We start from the raw sequence: 23,807 nt of genomic DNA, 5'->3' as shown, positions 1-23,807 counted from the left end.
AGGCCATTAAGGCCCTGAAGTAATTCAACTGGAATCAGAGATGGCAGATACTATACGCTGCAAAGCTAGGCTAATTCGTTATTAGCCAATCTAGTTTATGTGGGTTACTTTTGTCCTCAAATTAGTTCTATTGATGGCATATTACACGATAAGGTTTTGAAGGTTTCAAATCAGAAATGTAAGAGTAAACAACGGCACTTGTGCTGATGAGCTTGATTTTCTCCCTTTTTGCCCATTTTGGAGAAAGGTTGAGGCTAAATATACACATTTTAATGATATGATATGTGTTGGTTTAAGGTACAATGTCAAAAAGTCTGAGTCAGGTCTGAACTCACTTAGACTGGAACATTATTTATGGATTTATGGCTTCACATGGCAGAATTTAGGAGGTCCTCTGCTACTTTCAGAATCCAATTATTTTTTACAGAGATGACTGTACTCATACTCATGACACATATGACTCCTACTCATGCATTAGATTCCAGTGTCACCACTATTATCCCCCCACAGGTAAGCAGTGAATCACAGATACCATAACAAAAAACAAAAAACAGATCCCTGTGAGGTTTCATGTGACAAATCTGATTGGACATTGGCTCTTCATCTGGACATGTGTCTGGGTCACAGGTTAGCGATACGGAAATAAAAACCACAATTAGTCACTGGCTCTGCCTCACAGTTCTATCTGTTTGGCTTCCTCCCTCGTCTGCCCACATGTCCACCTCTCCTGCCCAGGTCTCAAGCATGTGTGTGGTCAAAGTGTGTGTGTGTGTGTGTGTGTGTGTGTGTGTGTGTGTGTGTGTGTGTGTGTGTGTGTGTGTGTGTGTGTGTGTGTGTGTGTGTATTAAAAGCAGGCTGCTGGTCGGTGCTCTCTGAAGCCCGTGGCCGTCACACAGCACATCCACTGTCACAACAGACCTGACTCCCCCTCTGAGGATCACGCATGGGTGAGTGTGATTAGGTTAAACACGCTCTCTAAAAGTGACATGATGTGATGTGGCATTGTGCGTGGTGTGTGTGTGTGTGTGTGTGTGTGTGTGTGTGTGTGTGTGTGTGTGTGTGTGTGTGTGTGTGTGTGTGTGTGTGTGTGTGTGTGTGTGTGTGTGTGTGTGTGTGTGTGTGTGTGTGTGTGTGTGTGTGTGTGTGTGTGTGTGTGTGTGTGCATGCGTGCTGGACGGAGAGGGAGAAAGTGTGTATGTGTGTGTGTCACTTGTGTTGTCATTTGTATGTGCAGTGCTCACATGTGTGTTTTTTGTTTAAGGTGTGTGCTGGTGTGCTTGTTGTGGTTCTTTGTTCTTCTCTGTGTGTGTGTGTGTGTGTGTGTGTGTGTGTGTGTGTGTGTGTGTGTGTGTGTGTGTGTGTGTGTGTGTGTGTGTGTGTGTGTGTGTGTGTGTGTGTGTGTGTGTGTGTGTGTGTGTGTGTGTGCCAAGGACTCCCATGCAAGAACTCTGGCTTTCCGTAGTGAGACTGATTTCAATCAGATATGTTACAGCATCGTTTGGCTAATCTTAGATACACACAAACACTCAACACACACTCTCTCACACACACAGAGCTACCATGCAGAGTCCAGCGCAGCCACTGTGTCTGTAGTGATAACTACATCATTTAAGCTCACAGTAGGAGCAACCTTCCCAATCAGAGGGAGACATTGTAATCAAACCAAAATGGTCCCCTGTTACTTCGTCTAGGTTTCACTTATGAAGTTGTGTTTTAATGTCCTTTCAAAAAGAAACGGTACCTTTAATCTTCCCATTTTCTAAAACGCTCCATGGCTGCAGGACTAAGCCAAATGATGTGCGTGACACACATTAAAGGGAAGGAGAATGAACCTTTTTGTGAAACAACACCTTAAAGAGATACAAGGTTTCTAGAAGACACGTTCCCTTCATCTGATATCATCTCTGAAGCTTGTAATCGTAGGCTTGCGCTTTTACAAGATTGCTGGTTTGATTGTGGGAAATGACTCGCGTTGAACATGACAGAACAGTGTGCAGAGCAAAAGACGATTAACTTAGATATGCCTGAAAAATCCCAAAATAGCATTGCTGTTCTGTATCTGCAGATCTGTATCACCGTCCAATCACATCACAGTACAGGTTGTCTTTGTGTCTGATAGTCTTCTATTTATATTGTGAAACACTTAAAAATGGCAGGTTCAAAATGTACCAAATGTTGAACAAAAAAGTACAACCTAAACACAGGGAGTTTTCTGGCCCACTGTAAGTGTATCCTTTACAGCTTGAATGTCATATTAAAAAAATGTGTACAACTAACAATGCATTTGTGTAAGCTTTAAGGTCAAACTTGAGCCTGTTGTGTGTTTCAGTCAAACAAAACGCAAGAGGCATTGCATATCAAATCCCCTCCTTTCATGCTATCCTTTCAGAATAAAAGCCCTAGACGTGTACCGTAATATTGGTGTTTCAATTGTTTGTGTTTTTGTTGCCGTGGCGCTGCATTGAATCCAGAATTTCAGACAAAAACTGTTTATAAAAATACTGATGACTGCAAAAACGTTACTTAATTTTAGCAAACAACAACATTTGTATAGATAACATTATACTCCCTCAAAGGGGTGTCGTTAAGGCAGTTTCCAAAAAGTTAAAACATGTGTGTATCAGCCCCTTGACTTAGATCTGCTCCACATGTTACTCTTATGGCTCATGCTACACCTTTCCATCAAGTTTAATGAAAACATTTCTGGTATTTTTTCTGTAATCCTGCTGACAGATGTATAATCAATCCAACAAACCAAACCAAAATCACAACAGAGTTAATAATAAGAAATGGTCTGTTTTATCCTGTAAATGTTCTCCTTTGCTGGCAGATTTTGAGTGCTCCACGCTCTCTTTCACACTCCCCCCCCCCCCCCTCCGTCATCCCTCTCTCTGCTAGTCAGCACAAGTGCTACCCTTGGCTTGATGCATTAACCAGGAAACCATTGAGTCCTCTATAAGAGGGGTTATGCCTCATTATTACAGAATAACAGAGCCAAAATGGACTCCGATCCCTCCCCTCCGCTCCATAACAGTAATACTATCAGTGAGCCTGCAGCAGTTGGGGCTAATCCTGGCCGTTTAATGTATAGCCACGCACTGCACCTCACTCAGGGGCTCAGCGCGGCTCCTATCAGCATCCAACAGACACTCTCACCAATACACACACACACTCACACACTCTTCTCAGCCATGGAAATCCACATTCTCCCTTTGAACTGCCTCATTGCTCCTTACTCATATATAAATGCCACCCTCTGCCTCGCACATTGAGGACGGCTAAGTGCTTTTGTACCCATGCACGGTGGGAAAAAAAACATCCTCTTCAAATGTGTCACATGACACCCGACAAGAATAAAAAGAACAGTGGCTCTTTTGCTTGACTTCATCCATGGGTATTCATGGTGACCTTATAGCTTATTGATGCAGACAGGGACAGGAAAAACACATTACACACAATTACATGAAATCACATGGATGTACATGCTTCTGCTCACACACACACACACACACACACACACACACACACACACACACACACACACACACACACACACACACACACACACACACACACACACACACATATATATACAGTATACAGTTTCTTTTTAAGGTCAAAATGTGTACAAATGTGTCAATCCATAGTGGTTAATTTGTGTGATGGCTGGAGGCAGAGGTCACAGACAGAGCCCTTAGCCCCTCTTGCAATCCCCAATACACACATATGGAAACACACACACACACACACACACACATGGAAACACACACACTCTCTTGCGTGAAACACAACCCCCACGCAATAAAACGGTACACAATGAAAATATCTCGCGAATGACTGGCGTCATTTGTCTCCATTGAGCTGCAATTTATGAAATCGTCTGACTGTGCCACCTACAATTGCTGTCATTACGGTGTGTGTGTGTGTGTGTGTGTGTGTGTGTGTGTGTGTGTGTGTGTGTGTGTGTGTGTGTGTGTGTGTGTGTGTGTGTGTGTGTGTGTGTGTGTAGGGGGGCTGTCATGACTGCTTGGCGTGTGGGGCTGCAGAGCGGGGTCTGGTGTCCTTCAAATGACTGTGAGAAAACCACCCCCGCACCACACTGGATCAATGAATGCACACACACACACACGCGCACACGCACACGCACACGCGCACACACACACACACACACACACACACACACACACACACACACACACACACACACACACACACACACAAACATGCAAACACACTCACTCTTCATGCACGCGTGTAAATAACAGCACAGATACGCCTGAAGACACTCTTTTCCCTTATGCATGCTGTATACATTTAAGGACGTCCTCTACAGAGCTGCAGGGGGCTCCGTGTGTGAACTTCAACCAAACAAGCCCACAGAGAGTCATATGACATGATCCTGAGTGCAGCATAAAGAGATCTACAGATTGTATACAGCCAATCATTACTTATACGATCAATCAGAAGAAAATACTCAGTTGAATGTATCATTGGTTGCTGTGTGTTCAGATTTGTATATATCCGTGCAATTCACTGGTTGGAGTCAGAGCAGGAAAGTACCGTTGTAAATGTACTGAAATACTGTATTTAAGAGAATGTTGAGGTAGTATTTCCATTTTCTGATTCTTTAAACTTGTACTCTACTACAATTAATAGATACATATTCCACAACAATTATTTTACTGCTTAACATACTTTGACGTTTTCAGATTCGGATTGATTATCCATTTAACAATCAACTAATATTTAATGATGTACTATTAAACATTAAGAACAGACTGGATTGATTCCTCAAGGAAATTAAGAAGATATGAGGCAAATAAAAATGTCATTTACCAGATTTCATTTACCAGATGCAACATTAATGCATCAATGAATAAAACATCATTATCTAATAAATATTTGTTTCTGAAATGGGCCAACACGAAAAGAGTACTTTAAATGTTTCTTACTTTGAGTACATCCTTTAAATTCACAGTCCATAGAGGATGGACCCTCATGAATGTTGTGTATCATCTCCGCTATATTAAAACTATATGTCCTGTACTGTACTGTAAGCCTCTTTTTCTCATGTTTTAAATTAAGTTAATCACTTTTTGAAATATTATAATGAGCTTTAAGGTGTCCACAGATGACAAAAAGCCTCTTGGCTAACTAGAGCATTACAGCAATGTTTATTAATATGATCACTCTCTGTTAATCAAATAAATCAATGACATGAGGTTTAGGGTTTGTAGATTGAGGCTCTTGGTGTGAATCCCGTAAACTGTGTTTGAATCATTCTTGTTCCTGTTGATCAGCCACTATTTCCCCTCAAATCCCTGACCTTCTGTCTGCCTGACTGTCTCTCAGTTTGTCAGACGGAGTCATTGTTTTGGCGGCTCAGTAAAGCCGTAATCTGTCGCTGCCCTGGCTTAATAATAAGCCTGTTCTGAATACTCCTCCTCCTCTGTGAGTTGGTCGACTTTCAGCAGCGGGGACGGATCTTCACAGAACTAGGACAATTAGAGCAGCACCATCCATGCGCTCGCTTTTTGAACCATTTTACTTTCTCAGGGTATATGCAGGAATCCTGAAGTCAAATGTAATACCTTTTTTAAGACCCTTTCCATACATTTCCAGACCTCATCGCCACTTGGAGTTTTAACCGGTTACATTAGCGAAACACTTTACCTCACATTCACTATATACAGTATTGATTGTCCTTCCTCCTTATCTTCCAACCATTTGGACGCAGACTTGCATTTCCCCATAACGATAAGCGTAAACGGACCTTCACGCGCTATCGAGCAGTGAGCGTGCGATGTCCTGTTCAGATGACGTCAAAATCCAACGGGATGCCATAAATAAACTACCGTACACAGAATCACACTACACACCTACGCAATAATTACATTAGGTACGTTCACACCGCAGTACTTTTCCCACTTTGGTTCCGATATAGTTCCAAAATGTCGCGTTCACACTAAAAAGAGCCCAAACTAAACTTAGTTCATGACAACCTTTTTTACCCCTGTGTCCGTCCCTGCTAGAGAGCAGGTACTTTCGTGGGAGAAAAAGGTTCCTATGTCTGATTGGCTGGGCGGATTGCAAACTACGCCCCGTAAAACTCCCAAAAAGAGTTGTGAAGCTGCCATTTTATTATGGTGGAGATGAGGAGGTGTCGGCGTTCTGCCGATTTACTCAGAAGGCTTCAGTAGAAGCTGCTGGGAGTCCCAGCAGCTTCTATTGAAGCCAGTCCCCAACTCCGGGGACTTCCGGCCGCGGACTTCGGGTGGCAGTATACGCCGTGAAGTGGTTTGCGGCCTGCCAGTAAACCCAAAGCAGAAGAAGAAGAACTGACGTCAGCGGCTTCATTTGCCTAATCCACCCCCAGGGACTTATTCCGGTGTGAACGCGATCTATACTTAGTTCATGAGAACTAATGAGTTCTCATGAACTAAGTTCTGATGGACCTTTGTGGGAAAAGTACTGCGGTGTGAATGTGCCTATTCAGGCACACTGTAGAATACAACCTCTTTGGACAATTGATATACTTATTGAAAACAAGCTACAAAATGTAATACCTTGGAAAATGCCTTTTAATACTTTTTAATAGCCTTCATTTTCGCTACATTTATTTATCAACTTTTAATACTTTTTAAGACCCCGCGGACAGCCTGTTTCTTAATCAATGATTTAAAGCAATGTTTTTTCTGTTTGTTTCTAGTGTCATTTTTCTTTATTTGACTTTAGATCTAACTTCAATTTCTTTATATTCATGTGACACAAGCATTTAGTTTGAATTCATTATCTTAACGTTCTTTATTGTATTGTATTTTCATCCTGTTTCCTCTCGGTTTGGTCCCTAAAAGTTTGCTCTCAACTGAAGTGCAATCCAACCCTTGAACTTCTTTAAACACCAAAAGGAACATCAGGTCTATTTATTGCAGCTCTGTGATCATTTTCTGGGTGACTTTAGGAGTTCAGTGATAAAACAAGGGATCAGACGGCTCAGTGTGCACTCAGACACCCGGGCTAAGATTTAGAGAGGGAGAGAAAGAGAGGAGATAGAAGTGGAGGGCACTGAGAGATGACAGAAAGAGTGGAAAGAGAGGGAGGGAGCGAGACCTCGAGGGAAGTTGGGCTGTGAGCAGAAAGAGGCCAGAGGATGAAGAGATCGGCGGCTCATGAGAGAGAACTGGAAGACGGAAAAAGAGATAGAAAGTAAAGCTAGCGATGCACTGACTAGAGCAGGGATGGGTAAATGGCGGTCCGCTGGCAGCATGCGGGGAAAAAAAAGTACTGATACCGTCCACTAGACTCCTAGTTACGTCGCGAACTGCTTACATGATTTCAAATACCGCAAAAATAATCTGTGACGCGTTTGTGTGTATTGTGTTTGTTTCCCGGGGCAACACTCACAAGAAACACCGGCTGTTGTTATGCCTGCTGTGACGTTAAATTGCCGCTTGTAATCATGCCTTTAGAAGCTTCAAAGTTGTATTTATTATCTGAATTTGGCGAAACAAGTTTAATATTCTAAAAACCAAGACTTTGTTTATTTGAAATCAGATGAAAACAAACTGTCACGGACCCTGCCGTGTTATCTATGATTACTATACGCTTTTCATTCATAATTTCAGCGGGAGGGAGGAGGAGCGGCGCTACGGAAGAGCAGAGTGCGGGCTGACAGGTGTCTGTGTTCACATTCCCCTTATTGTTCGTCAGCAGAGACTACAAGTGTCTTAGGTTCAAGTTAGACAACTAATGTCTGGATTAGTGTTTATGACTTCATGTTTATGTCATCTTAATGGTTAATCTCAATACACACACATTTTCCGTGCTTTCCAATAGTTTAAAGGTCCCATTTCATGGCCATTTCCACTGATCATAATTCCATTGTTGAGGTCTACTAGAATATATTTATATTGTGCAATTTTCCAAACTCACTTTGGTTTCTCATACAGCATCTCTGTAAACTACGTGTATTCACTGAATTCCACTCTCTGCCTTTAACGGCTCGTTGTTGCTCCAATAGCTCCAGCCCCCACCCTCCCTGTGACGTTGTGAATCGCGCTGAGCTCCGTGGAGGTGTGTTTTTTTTTTTTTAGCGATACACAGCAAAACACAGCCAAACTCACCCTGAGCACACACAAAGTCACAGCCGAAGTAAAAACAATAACGGCCCGTCCACACTACAGCTTCAAAAAAAGCTTGCCGGCGGGCGTGTCTGAAGCTCGACCAACAACCAATCACATGAATCTCCCGCCCCTGACACACTAGCAGCGGTTTGATTGGCTAGAGCTTGTACTGGCCTATGATTTGATTGGCTGACGCTTCCACCGAAAGCTTCAGAAGCTTCAAAAGTTGAACATTGCTCAACTTTTGCAGCCTGAAACGCCAGGAAAGCTCCGCTCTGCTACCCACAATTCAGTTCGGCGAAAAGCGAGGCAACGTGACGTCACCCCATTCAAAGTGAATGGGCAGACGCGTTGGAAACCGTTTTTGAAGCTTTCGAAGCTGTAGTGTGGACGGGCCGTAAGTGTGGCTTGATATTGAGTAAGAAAAAGGTTGATAAACGCTGTGAGAATGGGTCTGCAGAGAGAATTTTGCCGCGATCCCAACTGTCTGTTATTAGCCTGCAGCCAGGGAGGAGAGATCAGCAGAGCTGCCTGCACTGAGTGTGTGTGTGAGGAAGTCCGTGGATTGGTCAATTTGGACCAATCAGCGGGGGCTTAACGTAACGGCTCCGCGGACGTAACGTAACGGCTCCACGGATTGGTCCATTTGGTTCCGGGAAACGCATGACATCATGAGTTACCCGGAAGAATCAATGGGCAGTGACGTATCTCCAACGAGACGTTTTGGGGAGGTATTTTCTGTGTTAGAGTTTTACTCGCTACAGGGTGTACTTTTAGGGTTTTGACTCTGCAGACCGTTTACATGCAGAAAAACCTTCATAACACACAAGGGGAGGGGTAATAACCAGAAAAGTATGACATGGGACCAGTTGTATTCCTCTGTTAAATACCCTGTTCAATACAAACATGCCACTTGTAAAAATTAAATAACATTTCTGTGAACTGATATTTGTTTAGTGAGCTTATTAGAGGATGTTCTCTGAAAGATTGTAAAATGTCTATTAAGATGTCAGACTTAGTATATTTGTTAATAATTACAAATATTAATATTTGTGTGTGTGTGTTCCAAGTGAATCTGCGGCCCCCTGGTGGCCAGTACATGAATTATGTGTCCCCCACCACCATCACAGTTGCCCATCCCTGCACCAGAGGATTATCAGCCTGATTTACACCTGATTTACCCACCCTGAAAATCAGCGGGGGTTAATTCAATCCAACTGTATATCAGTGAAGCTTTCCGTTCTGCCTTAAGAAGACAGATAGCTATCACTTGATATTCAAAATGGGTATCATCCAAAGATAATGAAAGTCAAACGTTCCAGTGACTCGGAAAATCATCAAAAGAAATTCATGAAAATATCTGCCTCTCTCTGTACTCTAACTGAGAAATTTAAATTGGGTGTTTTTGGATGTTGAGTGTTTTTGGCTGTGTCAGTAGAGTTTGGGTGGAAACAGATAGTTTGGCCTGAGGGGGGGGAAAACACTGAGAGAGAAAGAGAGAAGCTATTTGATGTAGAGAAGGGAAATACAGACTCGTTTTTCTCCTCTCCTAGTCAGAAAATATTAACTTTGGGAGGTTTATGTGAAAAAGAAACAAAGATCTTATGTATAGATATGTATAAATCAAAGAGGGCAAGACAGAAGAGAACACACATGTGTACTGACATTGGAGAAGATGATACAATCTATTAAAATCAAATAGTGTTGAGTACTGTGTTAGTATATGTAGAAAGACATCAGCCAGTTTGGTCCAGACTAAAATATCTCAACAGCAATAGGATGAGTTCATTGATATTCATGGTCCCCAGAGGAGTATTGGAACAAATAGGGTTGAGCACTGTGGCAGCATACAGTTACAAATATGTGCTACTTTGGTCCAAACTGAAACCTGTTTCAACAACATGTGGGTTGATATGCTGGAGGATAATATGGCAAACTAAAAGAGTGCAGAATGTTTACAGTGTGCTGTAGACCTAGGGTGCGTCTCACTTCTCTTATTTTTCATTTCCTCGCTCCTCGGGCTCGGTATCACCGGAAGTTGATTTGTCTGCGCCATCTTGAGTACCGTCCCAGTGGCCTTATTTTTGCCGGTGGATCGAGGATCAAGGAGTGATAACAGAGGAGCGATAATCGAGGAACTACCAGACCATCCTCCAGTGAAATTCTCAGACACTCGCCCCGCCCCCTTACTGTGTATCGCTCACTGATTGGACGATGCAGCGAATGCACTGATCTGGCTGCTGTCAGGCGATCAGCTGTGCGGCGTCATCACAAACGACGTCCCATTGCTCTTAAAACTAATTTCCCTGCTTCTCCTGGTTTCCTTGCGTCTCTCCATGCTTCCCTGGTGGGAGGGACTAGTCGCAGGGAAACGACGCAAGTGAGGGACGCAAGGAATCCATTTAACCGAAGTGAGATGCAGCGCTAGTCTTGTCTACAATCAAATCAGCCTGTGTGTAAATAATCAAGTCAATGGTCTGTCAGATGGCAGAAACTCTTTATTTCTGAACGGTTTCATGCTTTGAGTTGGTAGTCCTCTTTAGAAAAATATGTTATATTGTACAAATGGTTTGGTTTGTTTATGGAGAACAAAAATAACTACGGTACAATAGTTTACCAAGACTGACAACTGAACGTGAATAAAGGGACAAAGATATTCTAAGTAAGACTCAAATAAGAATAGAAGAAATCAGCAAATCAGAAATCATTATCTAAATATTTAGAGCCCTATTGCACCGTTGTGGTTAAAAAATGATCAAGGGTCACTTACGCTCTTCTGGCCTAGAAAACAAATTAAATGTTGAAGTTTCGAAAAAATAATCTCCACTCCCATGCAATACTGTGGGGACCTTGACTAGATAGAAGTTTTAAGCAGTTCATTATTCTGCTGTTGTAGCAAAAACGACTTCATGTGTAAATAATATATTTGTTGTCTAAATCGTATTAATGTTAAAATAGCAATTACTGACAGAAGAGGAAAAACATCAATAAAATCAGTCATTTCAAACTTTTCATGTCCAGCGTAAATTGCAAACGGCTCCGTTAGATAAACAGTTGTTCATTGTCGAAAAGCAAACATAGCTTGGTGATGGCTGTATTTGAGAAGTTAAGGGATCGTCAGAGTCATAAGGGTTCATCCTGTGGGGGTCATGAATGTGTGGACTGTAATGAATGGCAAATATTTTCAATAGCTGTTGAGACATTTCAATTAAAACCACAAATGAAACTACATATGTCTAATGACAATACGTAAGGGGATAACTTAAGTCAATAGGATTCATCCTCTGGGGACCATGAATGACTGTAAAAACTGCCACAGCAATTAACCACACAGTTGTTGAGATATTGTACTGGACAACATGGTATTGTTATAATTAGACCGACTTGGTAAAGAACTGGTAAAGAAATACCATTAAGATACTTTCAGACATTTATCTCTTCAGTTTTCTTGGATAAAAAATTAGCTGCCATCTGTAGAAACTGTGGACTGCTACATTTAATATATTAAGGCATATACGCAGTGGCATCTGTATTGATTTATTACAGCTGCCAGGCCTGCTTAAACACCTTCCTGTGATCCCATACAACCTGCTCTGTTCTGCTATATTAAATGAAATCAGAAGCCGGCAATAGAGGGTCGCTCTGAGGCCACAGTAGCTATCACAAGGGCAGCGAGGTCAGGATCAGTCATTTATGACGTTAATTATGATAAAAAAACTCCCATAATGCAGCAGCAGACAGGTTGGCAGGACGACCAGTGGTCCTGTCTCTCGTTCAGACATGATGTTAAGAACATAACTGGATTAGAAGACAAGTGGACCACCTGTACAAACGGTATGAACGGCATGTTTTGGTCATGCTTGTATGAACACACACATTGCACACACACACACACACACACACACACACACACACACACACACACACACACACACACACACACACACACACACACACACACACACACACACACACACACACACACACACACACACACACACACACACACACACACACACACACACACACACACACACACACACATATACTCACATATTCTTAAACCATATTTGCTCTGTTTCCCTCCCTTCCCTCCGTCTCCCTCTCTCTGTCTCTCTGGATGGGTGTCGTTGACGAGCTCAGTGCGGATATAATTGGCACTGGCCCCATGTGGCACTGTAGTGAAGAAATCAAGGGCGCACAGATGTAAACAAACAAACACACACACACACACACACACACACACACACACACACACACACACACACACACACACACACACACACACACACACACACACACACACACACACACACACACACACACACACACACACACACACACACACACACACACACACACACACACACACACACACACATGCTAACACACACAAATGCACACCAGCCCCTTGCCTATAGTGCGTCTTTTCACTTAACACCGTCCTGCAGGCTCCCATGGTACTCATTTCCTTGTTTTGATTTCAATGTCACACCGATCCCATCTCCCCCCTCTACTGTTTCCCACCCTCTCCCCTTTTTTGCATCAAATAAACACTCTCTTTTCCCTCCGATTTGTATATTCCCTCCTTCCTTCACCACCTCCCTTCCCCGTCTGATGTTTATATTTTCTCTGCCTCTTTTCCCTCTCTCGCAGACCAGCAACATGCAAATTATGCCCCATAAATGCAAATGCCTCCCTATCTCAGAAGAGACCTCCAGTGGAGAAGAGTCCGCCCTGCTCAGATATGCTCCACTGAATGTCTTCCTTCTGTAACGAAGGGGCGGCGTCTGTTTGAAGGTTACCTCTGAGAACTGCGTGCGTTATTGAGATAGTCCAAGGATCATTATTCAACGGGTTTAAATGGAGGTTGCACTAAAACTAGGGCACAAGTCGCAATGGTTTGTGGAATTTAATCATAAATGTAAAAACTCATATATGGTATTACAATGGTAATGGTTCATGTGTTAAGCGGCTAATAAGTGAGGAATCTAATGGTTCATTTACAGTGGCTCGATCACATTTCTCTATGTATTACTTAGCGAACTGAGAAACACTGCAATCTTTAATGGATTATTTATATGGATAATGCATGGCACATAGTGTCCAACAAACCTTTGTTTACGACCATGCTTTGAGTGATTGTACCTATGCTGCTATCCAGAGAACATCAAAATGTTTGACGTCTTATTAGTAAATGGAAAATGGACCGGCCACTAAAAGTTCCTTCTTGTAAAATCTGGAAAAAATAATCTACCGACTAAGAAGCATTTTACTGGCGACACACAACAATGTAAGCGCCAGTGTGGATGGTAAACCACCAACTAAAACGCAACATAAAGCACATTTGCTTACATTGAAATTGAAAATTGAAACGTGTTTATGGTAAACATGTTCTGAATGTGATTTGATACCAACAGAATATAACACCAAGGGTAGCTAGTCACAAAAAAATCTCTGAAAGTTATATTTGTACAAAATATATTCATAAAATTGCCTAAAAAACTGTGAAAGCTGCTGGTGTACACTCTATAAGAAACGACACACGGTGAACCATGTTTTTGTTTACATTTGGCCTCATGCACCTGTCATGCTTGAAGGTTGGACATTTCATACTGGAACTTCCAACCTTCGTGTTGCTTGCATTAGGCTAACAGCATGCTCACAGTCACTATGCTATCATGCTGATGTTTACCATGTAGCTAGCATCTTAAACATCTGCTAATTAGCACGCACACAAAGTAAAGCTGAGACTGATGAGAATGTCATTTGTTTTGCAGGAACAAAAGGGATCATAAAAGTTATAACAATTAATCAAGCAGGAAACATGACACAAAATGTTCATGGCATACATCCAATACTTGTTGAGGCATTTCACAAACAAAAAAACAGAACTGATACCGGCTAAAGCAAAAGTGAAATGTATTACTTGGACACCACAGAGATTTCATAATTCGTTTTTTCATTATAGATATTTCCGTCTAGTAAAATCGGCACACAGACGTTGCCTTTTTGAGACATGGCAATAGCATGGCTCCTTCCTTTTAATTATCTATAGCCAGAAAAACTAAAGTCCAAGTCCTAGATGGTATTCAAACCAGGGCCGTCCCTCCCGACAGGCCGATCATGCTGACTGCGTGGGGCCTCATGTTGGCCAGGGACGGCCCTGATTAAAACCGAAGTATTTTCACTCACTAAATCCTTGAATGAGTTTATGAAACGAGGTGTACTGTATATTGATTGTTGATGTGTATTGTAGAGTTGAAGGTTGCCCCAGATACAAAAAGAAGACGTGTCCTCAATGTTAGCTGCGGCCCTGTTTATGCATTTTTTTTTCTGTTTTATTTATCACGCACTCTAAAACGTGTTTCCTCAGAAGATTCCTCTCAACTTTGTTAGAGGTCTTCCCGCTTTAATATTGTATCACAGGGATGCTCAGGCAGTTGTGGGAACACCTCGCTGGCAGAGGCCCGGCCGTTGTGCTGATTGTGCTCACAGTCATTGGAGGAAACAAAGGAAGGAGGATTGCTTTGTTCAGCTCTGTGCAGTCACTGCTTCATTATGTGGGCAGGGCTGTGTCAGCTATAAGTGATCCGGGAGAGTGTCTCGCATTCCCACATTTCCCCTCTCCTTCCCGCTCTGCTTTCCCTGCCATCTGCTCTGCTCTCGCTCCTTCTTCCCCGCCACACTTTCTTATTTACATCCCACCGCCTGATACCCTCTCCATCTCTCACTTTTACATAATCACTCTCTGTCTCTCTCTTCTTATGATTTCCAGCACTCTGCCCGACGACTCTTCAGGGATTTTCTCGTCCTTTCCTTTCCTTCCATCTGACCTTTCTTTCAAATGTTTGCCTTTATCTTAAAACCGCCCATAATTTATTCCACACCTCCTCTTCAAACCCTCTGTTTGTGCAGTAAAACTAGGGCTGGGCAATATGTTGATACTGGAATTGTGATACAAGACTAAAGATTGATAAATTGTTATATTCAAATCACAATATGTATTATTTGTCTTTACACACGACAGATCAAATGACCTATAATGGTCACAATATCGTCACATTTCATCGAGGTCTTTGGTAGAAAATATCGTTATAGTTGATTTAATCTATTCTAGGGCAACACAACGGGGATCAAAACAACTAAAGGCCATTGCAATAATGTAATAATAATAATACTTTTTCCAACACGATTCTCATTGTCTTTGAATAATATATGAAAAGGACCATGGTGCGATTATTTTCGAGAGAGGTTTTGTTAAAATTCTTTGTCATCTTTTTTGTAGTCCGGGACCAGCACCATTATACCTTATTCATGGTATTTGAACACATGTTTAGATTTCTAAAAAGAACATCCTTCTTGCTGTTTTAATGTTACACTAGTCTAACAAATAAGATAAACTATGCAGCGCTAATATACTCCATAAATCTAAAATATGCGTTTGAGACTGTTTTATCTGGTCTATATTGTGTTTAATGTACTTGTAGATACATGCAACCTTCTGCGTGTGTGTGTGTGTGTGTGTGTGTGTGTGTGTGTGTGTGTGTGTGTGTGTGTGTGTGTGTGTGTGTGTGTGTGTGTGTGTGTGTGTGTGTGTGTGTGTGTGTGTGTGTGTACACTCAGCAGGGTGACTGTCCTCGGGGCAGATCTCCACACCAGAACAGAGCAGCAGCTGACCAGCTGTCCCCCTCGCAGCCAGCAGCATGTCCTCTCTTCTACCTTATTCTCTCCATCTCTGTCTCCGTTCATCCATCCCGCCTCACCCTGTCTTTCTCTTTCCTCTCACTCTTCCATCTCTCTCTCCCTCACCCTGTCTCTTTCTCCTTCCTCTCACTCTTCCATCTCTCTCTCCCTCCCCCTGTCTCTCTCTCCTTCCTCTCACTCTTCCATCTCTCTCTCCCTCCCCTGTCTCTTTCCTCTCACTCTTCCATCTCTCTCCCCCTCCCCCTGTCTCTCTCTCCTTCCTCTCACTCTTCCATCTCTCTCCCTCCCCCTTTCTCTTTCTCTTTCCTCTCACCCTTCCATCTCTCTCTCCCTCACCCTGTATTTCTCTCCTTCCTCTCACTCTTCCATCTCTCTCTCACTCCCCCTGTCTCTCTCTCCTTCCTCTCACTCTTCCATCTCTTTCTCCCTCCCCTGTCTCTTTCTCTTTCCTCTCACTCTTCCATCTCTCTCTCCCTCCCCCTGTCTCTCTCTCCTTCCTCTCACTCTTCCATCTCTCTCTCCCTCACCCTGTCTCTTCTCCTTCCTCTCACTCTTCCATCTCTCTCTCCCTCACCCTGTCTCTTTCTCCGTCTTCTCACTCTTCCATCTCTCTCTCCCTTCCCCTGTCTCTCTCTCCTTCCTCTCACTCTTCCATCCCTCTCTCCCTCCCCTTGTCTCTTCTCCTTCCTCTCACTCTTCCATCTCTCTCTCCCTCACCCTGTCTCTCTCTCCTTCCTCTCACTCTTCCATCTCTCTCCCTCCCCTGTCTCTTTCCCTTTCCTCTCACTCTTCCATCTCTCTCTCCCTCCCCCTGTCTCTCTCTCCTTCCTCTCACTCTTCCATCTATCTCTCCCTCACCCTGTCTCTTCTCCTTCCTCTCACTCTTCCATCTTTCTCTCCCTCACCCGTCTCTTTCTCCTTCCTCTCAGTCTTCCATCCCTCTCTCCCTCCCCCTGTCTCTTCTCCTTCCTCTCACTCTTCCATCTCTCTCTCCCTCACCCTGTCTCTTTCTCCGTCCTCTAACTCTTCTATCTCTCTTTTCCCTCACCCCGTCTCTTTCTGCTTCCTCTCACTCTTCCATCCCTCTCTCCCTCACCCTGTCTCTTTCTCTTCCCTCTTCCATCCCTCTCTCCCTCACCTTGTCCTTTGCGCTCCAACTCTCTCACACATTGCTCGAACCTTGCCTTCCTTAATCCACCCTCTTGAATTTCTCCTTTGACGGATAAAGAAAAGTATGTCTTCTTCTTCCTCTTCCTCTTCTTCACAGTGTCACACTCACCGCTCATTGCCACTACCAACCCCCTTTGACTTCCCATCTTTCTTTTCTTTCCCTTCATCCCGTCTCCCCCTCCTTCTCTTGACGTTGATCCCATTGCACGCCTCAGTAAATTGTTAAGGTGCGTCCTTTTTAACCCCATCTCATGTTCCTCTCCTCCCTCCTCCACTTCCCATTACCTCGTTCTTTGACTTTGTTCAATAACTTCCCCTCAGCCCCGTGTCCCTCCATCACATTACCTACCATTTCTAACACACATCAGTCACTGATTCACTCATACAGTAACCGTGTCATGACTTCAATACTTTACTCCTTGTGTTCTCCGATCTCTCTCTCCCTCTTTCTGTCAAATATGCCAGCCTTTAACTTTCCGCCCTGCCACTTTCCACCCCTTAGTTCATCTCCTACATGGTATTAAAAATACATCTGCCTTGGAAATGAGCAGGAGAGGAGTGGAAGACAGATAAGGAGATCATTGGTGTGTCGGTGAGGAAACATGAGGATTTGGCTGCTGTCTTCATTAGGGAAAGGGCTCAGAACGTGTTCAGTGTATTTTCATCCTAATCAGCTGCACTCTCACTTGTGCAGCTTCAGCCCATTGGAAGCTGCTGCTCTGCTCTGACAACGATAGGAATAGCAGACTCTCTGTTGTGTGCTCTGCGTTGTTGCTCTTCAGCACTTTTATTAACAGGCTTCCAGTCTTGATGAGAATGCGTTGTTTATCAAGCCTGGAGACTTCTTTTAGAAATGAGTTTAGAGAACTTTCATGGAAGGAAGGCAATAATGTTATGATAACCTGGTGTGCACAAGCAGTGCCGATTCTAGAGTCTGTGGGGGCCCTAGGTAAACATTCACTGGGGCCCCCTCGAACCAGCTTTTCATCACCAAGCACAGCCGACAGCACACAGCCCCCCCCCCTTCTCGCCGGAGCGGAGCAAGGCAACGAAACTTAAGAAGCAGCATTTTACGCCGCGCTATGCATGGGGCCGCCTTGAGGGGGTTTCCCGACATGTCGTTGCAGTAAATTAAAGGGTGTTTCATGTTGTCGTTACTGTGGACCTTCTTAATCTACCTTCTTTGGGGGCCCCCTTCTGGTCCGGGGCCCCAAGCAGTTGCCTGCCTTGCCTGCGGCCCTGTGCACAACTTTCACCCTCTGTATTGAATTGGAGGCTATAGGTAATTAAGAAAAGTGCAGGAACATTGTTCTCTGAACCTACAACTTCAGAATAAACACCAAGTAGTGTATATTATTTCAAAAAGTGCAGGAAAGAGAGAAAGAAAGACAGAAAAGGAGGATAGATTCAAAGTATTTAAAGGCACTGTGTGTGATTAACTGATTCCATAAAACTGCATGGTCTACTTTCGTAAGTGCTCCATAAGGCTGTTCTTTGAGCTAAATGCTAATATTAGGAACATGTTGATGTTAAGCAGGTCCTTCTCGGATTAAAATGTGCTAATTCAGGGTATATGCAGGAATCCTGAAGTCAAATTTAATACCTTTTGGGACCTTTTTTAAGACCCTAACCATACATTTTAAGACCTCATCGCCACTTCGAGTTTTAACCGGTTACCTTGGCGACACACTTTACCTCACATTGACTTTATACAGTATGGATTGTCCTTCCTCCTTATCTTCCAACCATTTGGACGCAGACTTGCATTTCCCCATAACGATGTTGTTTAACAACCGGCGTAAACGTAGCTTCGAGCTATCAAGCAGTGAGCGTGAGATGTTCTGTTCAGATGACGTCAAATCCAACGGGATGCCATAAATAAACTACACAGAATCACACTACACACCTACGCCATGATTACATTCAGGCAGACTGTAGAATACAACCTCTTTGGACCAATTTATATACTTATTGAAAACAAGCTACAAAATGTAATACCTTGGAAAATGCTGTTTCATACTTTTCCATACTTTTTTAAAAGCCTTAATTTTCGCTAAATTGATTTATCAACTTTTAATACTTTTTAAGACCCCGTGGACACCCTGTAATTAGCAAATAAAAGAAAGTAGAGCTAAGGCTGAAAGATGATTGGTTTTGCAGGTGTTTGCAGATAATAAACCACTACTGGACAAACTGAAATTGATGGTGTTAGGCTAAACATCTATTGAATCCATTTATTGATTACAGGGACATATCAATCCTAAAGAGAGACACAATAGTTTTGGGAGACGTTTTGCCCTGAACAAAAGAGAAAGTCAGGAGATAGCAGAGCGAGTAGGATTCATCCTCTGGGGACCATGAATGCCAGTACTAATTTAGTGGCAGTATATCCAACAGCTGGCTCTTTGACTTTCATCCATGGGCTGGATCTCCATAAAGCGGGATCAAGCAGGGGTAAAAACTGCAATCACTCTTTTCATTTATAGAAAAGAGGGTTGTCATCATTCGTCAAGCAGTTGGTTTTCTTCGTCCGCTTTTCAGCAGGATGACAGAAAAACCACTGAACTCATTTCCATAAAACTAGGTGGAAGGTTGTAGCTTTGGCCAAGGTACAACGCATTAGAAATTGGAGAGGGTCCATGTCACGATGAATATACACACATTATTATCACATTTCAAACATGGCAGAGGTCTGCCCTCTCTGAGTGACCTTGGAGTCAAAAGCGTTCCATCGTATTATTTGTTCAGTGTTGAAACGCGCTGGGTCATACTTATATTCTCTTTTGAATGAGCCCAATAGTTCAAATCGAGTTGTGAAACGATCAAACTCTAACATGCAAAGTGATAAGCATTTTGTTTTCATTCATACCCAACTTTCTACCATCTCCCTCGTCTTTCACTCCCAAAGATCTCTCTGTGTCTCTCTCTCTGTCCGTCTAAGTGGCCTGGAGGATTAACACGTGTTTAATTAAGAGGTGATTATTTGTAGAGCCCTGACAAAGAAGGATGAAGATATCCTCATCCCATTCCCCCAACTGTCACCACGCTGTTCCCTCATTCAACCCCTGCAATGCACGCACTCACTCACTCACTCGCTCGCTCGCTCACACTCACACACACACACACACACACACACACACACACACACACACACACACACACACACACACACACACACACACACACACACACACACACACACACACACACACACACACACACACACACACACACACACACACACACACACACACACACACACACACACACACACACACACACACACACACACACACACACACACACACACACACACACACACTCCATATGTCCGACCTATTTTCTCCTGCTTTCACACCTCTCACGCCCTTCCTTCTGTTATTTCCTCTCCCTTTTTTAATTATCTTTCCATCTTCAGGATTCATTCTCCCTCTTGGGTTTGCTGCTTCTCTTGTTACCTGAGTAAAAATTCACAATTCTTCTTCCCTGTTTTGTACCCTAAGTGCTGGAATATTACTCCATTATTACATCATGCAGGTGCTGTTGGCAGAAAAGAGAATATAAGATGGAAAACTTTCATAAAAACAACAAAATATTATCTTCTTTAGGTAGAAAATGGATTTCAAAGTTCTAGATTCATTTTTTATTTTGTATTTGTGAATCCTCAACATTAATAGTAGGCGGCTGTGGCTCAGTGGGTAGTGTGCTGGATTTTCGAATCAGGGGGTACCAAGTTCGAGTCCCACTGCAGTCAGCATGTCGTTGTGTCCCTGGGCAAGACACTTCACCCCAAATTGCTCCTGTGGGGATTGTCCACAGGACTGAATGTATGAAAGTTGCTTTGGATAAAAGCGTCCAACAAATTACGTGTAATGTAATTAATCAGATTAAAGATTATGCTTATATTTAGCTCCATTTTTGTATTTTGTACTCTCTACTGTGAGATGTTTACATGCTTTGATGTTCAAAAAGGTCTTTATTTTTCACATTGCCTGTACTGCAGCACCTCTTTTCACCCTCTGTCTGAAACCAGAGCCCAGTCTGCTCTGATTGGTTAGCTGGCTGGCTCTGTTGTGATTGATCAACCGCTTAGAGATCACTCGCCCCTGATCACGTACAATGTGTTGGAGCGCTAGCCAATAGGGAGAAGCCCAAAAAGCATAAAAAGGCAATAATCTAATGAAAACTAAACCCGTATTTCACACAATATTAAAATGAACTGAAAGCATGCTGAAAGTATTCTCACATGTAGTAGAAAGTATACTGTATGTAACTAAATGTGTCTGCTTGGTGCTAAAAGGCTGATTAGATAATGCTGCTGAAGACCAGCAAAAAACACAGAGAGAAAAATAATGTGAGAAAGCAGAGGAAGAAAAGGGGGGGGGGGTTTAAATAGCAGGGGAAGAAAGAAATTAATGGAGCGAGGGAGAGCAAGACAGAAGAAAGCAGAGCGCTAATAAGCACAGTATGGGGTGAAAAAGAGGCCAAAAAGTTGTTTATTGCAATGGTGGGAAGATGAAAGCAAAGGGAGAAGCCTCAGCAATTCTTTTTGTCTGTACTGTATGTGTTGAAAAGTGAACACTATAATGATTAACAAATGAACCAGAGCATTTGATACATCTGGTATCGTTGTCGCTTGAATGTTCAATAAAGAAGCGTGTTAATGAAATCACATTGCTTTACACATGCTCTAACGAGTAACCAGATATCATCTTTTAAGATATTTCTCAGACACACAGTGATAATAGTCAGACGAGAAAGCAACTGGACCACATTGCTCTGCTGGAAAACAGTGAGGCTACAGGGACCTTTGTCCTTTACAACGTGCCATTACTCTTGTCACAAATGAGCCCTCAGGAAACATGCTCACTAATTTGAGTCTCAATGCACTGAAGAAGCACCGGGTTATATTGAGCATGAATGTGTGTGTACTGCTGTGTGTGTGTGGTCAGAAAGAGAAAGCGGGAGGCAGATGGGTCTGCAGTGTTCCCTCGGTGGGTTTGGAGCTGGAACACGGTTAATTACATCTTAATTAAAAATGACCTGTCTGTGCCTGTGCTCCTTTGCACATGGATGACACATGTGTAAGAGAGCAAATGGAGACCTCTGTGTGGGTATGCAATGTTAACACACAGTACACAAGGTTTTAATGGGTCTATGGAGTCCTCCTCGCTGTCCCATGAGCTCAGCGCTGATGTGTTGTGGTGCATCTCAGTGGATAATAAGGCTTTGTCCCAGTTTTCCTAATTATCCATCCCTGGGTTTCTGAAATGCTCTCCATTTGGACGGTCACTTAAGGACAGTTCATCCCAGGCACGGGTACTTGTATGCTAGGGGGCACTTCTAGATAGTCTGTTGTTATTTTTTCTTCACTCGCTTGTAAAGCACTTTGAGCACCAGGAAAAGTGCTTTATAAGTAATATGTATTATTATTATTAACGTTTCCAGGGAGTTTGTTGAAGGAGCATGGATTGGCTTAACTCATTCGAAAGTAGGCCTACACCTGAACACCACATTTTGAGAGGGACTAAATTAACGGATGGAAGTGAGTAGAATAGTAGAAACAGTTAAGAGGTAATGGTTACATGCATGGTTAGCTTAAAGTAAAGGATACAAAGTCACAATAGTTAGCTTAAATGTGTTAATAAGTGGTTGACATCGTTAGCTTAAATGAATTAGAATGAAGCTCTAATACATAGCTTTAACTAATTGAAAAACTGTTGCAAAAGTTATCTGAAAGTGATAAATAAATCGTTAAAATAGGAGGCCGAAAAAGTAAAGGATCAACAGTCTAAATAGTTAGCTAAAAGTTAAGGCAAAGAATTAAAATCTGTAATTTGTGTATGAACAGCTTAATAAGCTAGTTAGCTAGCACTAGATGAAATGTGGTCGTCTAAAATGGATGGAGTAACAGTTTCAACAAATGAGGCTGTCAGCGAAAGGCTACTTGAGTTCGTCAGTTTTACAAAACAGGTTGGGAACCACTGCTCTAAGACATGTCACATAATGGAACTGTTCTGAACTGACACACTGGCATAACACTGCAGTTTATAAAGTATAGTGAATACAATAAGGACTACTTTTCCATTTGACCTCTGTGATTGCAGAGTCCCAACTGCAAAACCTCTGTTATCAGTCATTTCACATCAGCTCAGTGCACCTGCATGCAAAACCACACAGTAACACACACACACACACACACACAAACACACAAACACACACACACACACACACACACACACACACACACGACTGACCATTGTTGGAGCGTAGCGCCCTGGCGGAGATGCCGTTGGTTCCTATTGGATGATGAATCCCCGCACCATCCACCATTCCCATCCCTGCCTCCCCTGGCTGCTTCATGAGCTCTGTCAGAGTCCTGGAAGAAGGAAGAAAAATACACATTTGCACACTTCATAAAAGCATCCTGCATACAAGCTGAAAAGTAGACATAAATCACAAAGGACCTCACAAAGGGAAGAGAGTGTTGTCAGGTAAATGAGAAGCTTTGTGAGGAAAAGAGAAGTCAAGGGAGATGTGATTGGACAGAGTGAGAAACGTGATAAAAAGAATAAAACAATCCAGAAACTATCCAAACAGCCTTCATGTTAATTCCTCTACCGGAGAATAAAGACAAGTTTGAAACAGATTGTCTTTAAAAACAGAAAAGAGTGAGGATTAAATTCAAGGGACCGGAAACGAGGATGAAAAGGATGTGTCTGGACGGTTGCCAACTGGGAGCATCAATCATTCATAACAAAAATAAAATAAAAAATGACTTCCCCATCACCCCTTGTTATCTTATAT

At 42.8% G+C, this 23,807-nt stretch overlaps 1 protein-coding gene across 5 annotated transcripts in view; it reads right to left on the bottom strand.

The window, feature by feature from the left end:
- LOC307015664 (protein shisa-9) overlaps window positions 1–23,807 on the bottom strand; it is a 125,474-nt gene that overhangs the window by 53,615 nt on the left and 48,052 nt on the right. For 3 of the 5 annotated variants that reach the window (XM_079644434.1, XM_079644433.1, XM_079644435.1), the window contains 2 exons: window positions 23,258–23,379; window positions 12,177–12,299 (listed from right to left, as the gene is read on the bottom strand). In XM_079644434.1, the coding sequence (XP_079500560.1) occupies window positions 12,177–12,299; window positions 23,258–23,379 (245 nt within the window). The remainder of the gene's footprint in view (window positions 1–12,176; window positions 12,300–23,257; window positions 23,380–23,807) is intronic. The other 2 variants (XM_079644436.1, XM_079644437.1) reach the window with 1 other exon arrangement.

The sequence above is a fragment of the Notothenia rossii genome, assembly GCF_949606895.1.
Source record: "Notothenia rossii genome assembly, chromosome: 8".
NCBI lineage: Eukaryota > Metazoa > Chordata > Actinopteri > Perciformes > Nototheniidae > Notothenia > Notothenia rossii.
Note: the sequence above shows the minus strand (reverse complement) of the source record. Positions and strands in the feature narration are given on the sequence as shown.